Source organism: Nomascus leucogenys, chromosome 10 (assembly GCF_006542625.1).
Source record: "Nomascus leucogenys isolate Asia chromosome 10, Asia_NLE_v1, whole genome shotgun sequence".
Lineage (NCBI taxonomy): Eukaryota > Metazoa > Chordata > Mammalia > Primates > Hylobatidae > Nomascus > Nomascus leucogenys.
In genome coordinates, this window is record NC_044390.1 from 50950035 (window position 1) to 50955260 (window position 5226).

The window sequence follows — 5226 nt, forward strand, 5'->3', positions numbered from 1 at the left end:
AGAATACTCTTCTTCACTTTAAAGGCTTCTATTTTCTGGAAGATTTTTTGAGCATAATTGCACTTTAAATACTTTTATTAACTGTGAACCACCTTCTGTTGGGTAAGATGCGAGTAGGCATTAATGGGTTTTCCATATTTTTTATAATTGTAAAATTTTTCTCAAGGATACTAGCTTTCCTGTGAGATAAGGTGTATGCACTGATTAAAAAGTTTTGCCACATTCTTCACACTTGTAGGAGTTTTGCCAGTATGAATTATCTTACCTAAAATCAAGTGTTGCAATCATATAAAGGATTTGTCAAATTTTCTATTATTTCTAGGGTTTCACACTAGTATAATCATCTTTATGTACAGAAAAGTTGGAGGTGGTGGTAAAAGCACTGTCACATCTTTCAGGTTTGTAGAGCTCCTCTTCAGCATGAATTATCGCCATGGCTCTTAAGAACTGAGAACTTGTGGCTGGGCGTGGATGCTCATGACTGTAATCCCAGCATTTTAGGAGGCCAAGGTGGGCGAATCACAGTTGGAGACCAGCCTGTTAAACATGGCAAAACCCTGTCTCTACTAAAAATACAAAAATTAGTTGGGCATGGTGGTGGGCACCTGTAATCCCAGCTACTCTTGAGGCTGAAGCAGGTGAATGGCTTGAACCAGGAGGAAGAGGTTGCAGTGAGCAGAGATCGTGCCATTGCACTCCAGCCTGGGTGAGAAGCATGAAACTCCTTCTCAAAAAAAAAAAAAAAATTGACAACTTGTTATAGGCTTTGCTGCATTTTTCACACTTGTAGAGTTTCTGTCCAGTATGAATTATGTGTAATAAGGGTTGAGAACTTCCTTAAAATGATTTGTCACATTCTTTATTTTTGTAGGAGTTATGTTTCATATAAATTCTCATATTTAGTAAGAGTTGAGGGGTGGTCAAAGGCTTTCCAACAGTTGTCACATTTATAGGGTTTCTCTCCAGTATGAATTATCTTATGTTTATTAAGGGTTGAGGAACATTTCAAAGATTTGCCATGTTCTTCACTAGGTAGTCTTTCTGTCCAATATGAATCCTCTTATGTGTATTAAGGTCTGTGGACAAGTTAAAAGCTTTGCCACGTTCTTCACCTTTGTAGGGTTTCTCTCTAGCATGACTTATGACTAGTAAGCTGTGAGGAGCGCTTAAAGGCTTTGCCACATTCTTCACATTTGTAGGGTTTCTCTCCAGTATGAATTATCTTATGTGTGCTAAGGGCTGAGGAGCGCTTGAAGACTGTCACATTCTTGACATTTGTAGGGTTTCTCTTCAGTATGACTTATCTTATGTGTAGTAAGCATTGAGGAGTGCTTGAAGGCTTTGCCACGTTCTTCACATTTGTAGGGTTTCTTTTCACTATGACTTATGTTTATAAAGGAGTGAGGATGAAATAAATGCTTTTCCACATTTATCACATTTGTAGGGTTTCTCTCCAGTATGAATTCTCTTATGTGTACTAAGGATTGAGGAGAACTTTAAGGCTTTGCCACATTCTTCACATTTGTAGGGTTTCTCTTCAGTATGACTTATCTTATGTACATAAAGGATTGAGGATGAAATAAAGGCTTTGCCACATTTATCACACTTGTAGGGTTTCTCTCCAATATGAATTCTCTTATGTGCAGTAAGGGTGAAGGAATAATTTAAGTCTTTGCCACATTCTTCACATTTATAATGTTTCTCTCCAGTATAAATTATCTTATGTAAAGTAAGGTGTGAGGACCTGTTGAAGGCTTTGCCACATTCTTCACATTTGCAGGGTATCTCTCCAGTATGAATTTTCTTATCTGTAGTAAGGGTTGAGGACTGGTTAAAAGCTTTGCCACATTCTATACATTTGAAAGGTTTTTTTTCCAGTATCTCTTATGTCTGTTTGAATTTGAAAATATATGAGAGACTTTCACATATGTATCACATTGAAATATTTTGCTCTGGGTAGTTGTCAAACATTGGTTAAGTCCATTATAACCTCTTTTGTGTGCTTTACCCTCATCCACACATTCACGACCTTTTTTTAACTCTAAATTGCCATATTCATATTTTTCATATCTTCTCAGTATCACTTTTTGGAAGGAATCTTTTAGGCTCTGCTCTGGACAAAGGTCTTGGGCAAAATTAAAACACATAACTGAAAGAAACAATAAAACACATTACTTCAGTTGCTAGATTCTGATAAATATAGGTTACATTTACAAATAAAATTAGCCAGGCATGATGGTGGGCAAATTCCAGCTACTTGGGTACTTGGGAAGCTGAAGCAGAGAATTGCTTGAGCCTGGGAGGTGGAGATTGCAGTGAGCCAAGATCACACCACTGCACTCCACCCTGGGCAACAGAGCGAGACTCTGTCTCATAAAAAGAAAGAAAGAAAGAAAGAGGAAAGAAAGAAAAGAAAGAAGAAAGAAGAAAGAAAGAAAGAAAGAAAGAAGAGAAGAAGAGAGAAGAGAGAAAGAAAGAAAGAAAGAAAGAAGAAAGAAAGAAAGAAAGAAAGAAAGAAAAAAGAAAGAAAGAAATAAAGAGAAAGAGAAAGAAAGTTTCCAGCCAGGCTCATGCCTTTAATCCCAGCACTTTGGGAGGCCGAGGCAGGTGGATCACCTGAGGTCAGGAGCTTGAGACCAGCCTGACCAACATGGTGAAACCCCGTCTCTATTAAAAATACAAAATATTAGCCAAGCATGGTAACAGGTACCTGTAATCCTAGCTACTTGGGAGGCTTAGGCAGGAGAATTGCTTGAACTGTGGAGGTAGAGAATATAGTGAGCCAAGATCATGCCACTGCACTCCAGCCTAGGGAACAGAGTGACACTCTGTCACACACACACACACACACACACACACAAATGTAAGTTGCCAACTCTTGTTTTGTTTTTTTTTTTAAAAAAAGAAAAACATTGGCACATACATCTTTATTTCTGGCTTCTATGTGCTTTTTAGACACTGGTTAATGTCTCCCATGACATAAAACGCTGAAAGAAGTGGTGATATACATTGGAATGACAGTTTGAGTCTACTGAATCTAAAGATAAATGTTAGAGAAGCAGAGAAACTGCAGTAACCCAAACAAGGAATGGCTGCAGCAAGTGATTACTGATTATTAAAAAAAAATTAATAAGCCAATTTAACTAAACAATAAACACAAAATTAGACAAGACACATCCTAAGAACATGTTTGAGAAATTCCCAGAATCTCTAGCCAAGACTATTGATTTCAGACTATGCCAGGACAAAGCTATATTATAAAAAGATTGTAACAGGTAGCTTTTTGTCAATGTCCAAATCTCAATCAAAGATTACAATGTACACAAAATATTGGAGAAACATGGCCCAATGAAAAAAATTTCAAAAGCAACTATAAAAAGCATATAAAGTAATTAATTTTAAAAATTCCAAATAAATTGAACAGGTCAGGGTTGGTGGTCATTCCTGTAATTCCAACACAGAGAGGTCAAGGTGGGAAAATCACATGAGGTCAGGAGCATGAGACCAGCCTAGAGAACATGGTGAAACCCTGTATCTACTAAAAATGCAGAAATTAACTGGGCATGGTGGCATGAGCCTGTAATCCCAGCTGCTTGGGAGGCTGACACACAAGAATTGCTTGAACCTGGGAGGGGATGGTTGTAGTGAGTGGAGATTGTATCACTGCACTGCAGCCTGGGCAACAGAGCAAGACTGTCTCAAAAATAAAATATAATATGCTGGGCACAGTGGTTCACGCTGTAATCCCAGCAATTTAGGAGCCTGAGGTGTGTGAATCATTTGAGGTCAGGAGTTCAAGGTCAGCCCAGTCAACATGGTGAAACCCTGTCTCTACTAAAAATACAAAAACTTAGCCAGTCATGGTGGAAAGCAACTGTAACCCCAGCTACTCAGGAGACTGAAGCAGGAGAATCGCTTGAACCTACGAGACGAAGGTTGCAGCGAGCCAAGATTGCACCACTGCTTCCAGCCTGATGGAAAATGACTCCAACTCAGATTAAATAAATAAATAAATAAAATATAATAATATTCAGTAAGTGAAATGCAAACACAGACAACTACTGAAGATCAGAAAAATGAGGATAACAACAAGAAATATTAAAATAACAAAAAATAAAAGTTTTGGATATAAAAATTACAAAAAGTAACTGAAAAATTTCTCAAAAGAAAAAATGATGTAAACATGAAAAGGCTGAACAAACTAGGATACACATAAACATATTTCTAACAAACACATATATAAATAAAATTTCAAAATTCACATATAAGAGAATTTTCGGAGCAGCAATGTAGGCAGATCTAATGATGAAGAGTTTTTGTATACAATTTAAGTTAATTTTTTACCACATCCAAATATATTGTTGGATCTTTTAGAGGTTTTATATAATCCCCCATGGTACTACCAAGAAAATATCTGTAGAGATACACAAAAGAAAATTTTTAAAAACCTGAAAGCATATTCATACAAAAAAAAACGCATAAAAGACAGAAAGGAAAATGAGAGACAAAGATACAAGAATCAAATAAAATAAAATAACATTAGTAAGCTTTTCTCTTTCAGAAAACTACTTAAAATTATATATATAAAATTATCTTTCCAATCAAGAGGGATTCTTTCAATAAAAAGGTTTATTAAAAATTTTGTGAAATTAAGATTTAACTTGCCTTTCTACAAGAGTCAGTTGAGATCTAATAACAAAAAAAGACTGAAAGTGGCAAGATGGAAGTAGAAATTTCATGTAAATATTAACCAAATGAGAGCAGAAGAGGTCACAATAGTATTACACAAGCTACATCTTAAGTCAAAAACTGTCATATTTTATAAAATGTACTTTAAGTCAAAACTTCAAAAAGACAAAAAGACGTTAAACAATATGTAGATTCATTCACTGGGAACCTATGACAAATTTGTTTATACGTGTGTGTATTTGTGTGCGTGAGTCTCTCAAATTAGGGTTTCAAATATATAAAGCAAATACTAAGAAAACGGAATAAACACATAGAGAGAAATATAATTATAATAGGCTATTTCAGCAACCCATTTTCTGTTATAATAATAAAACAAGACAGAATATTAGTAAGGGAACAGGGGACTAGAAAACAGTAAAAAACAATTATTTCTAATGAAGGGATAGAGAACACCCCTCAACAACATCAGGATACACAGCCTTCTCAGTAGCTCATACAATTTTCTTCTTTATGGACCACCTGTTAGGCCAAAAACAA

At 35.9% G+C, this 5226-nt stretch overlaps 1 protein-coding gene across 1 annotated transcript; it reads right to left on the minus strand.

The window, feature by feature from the left end:
* Positions 1-1377: 1377 nt before the first annotated feature.
* On the minus strand, positions 1378-2159 carry LOC105740308 (zinc finger protein 90-like; the record flags this gene model as incomplete). The annotated part of the gene is given in 2 exon segments (XM_030821765.1): positions 1378-1883; positions 1886-2159. Coding segments are annotated over 2 exon segments (780 nt in total), but the record flags the coding sequence as incomplete, so codon positions are not given.
* Between the last annotated feature and the right edge of the window lie 3067 nt (positions 2160-5226).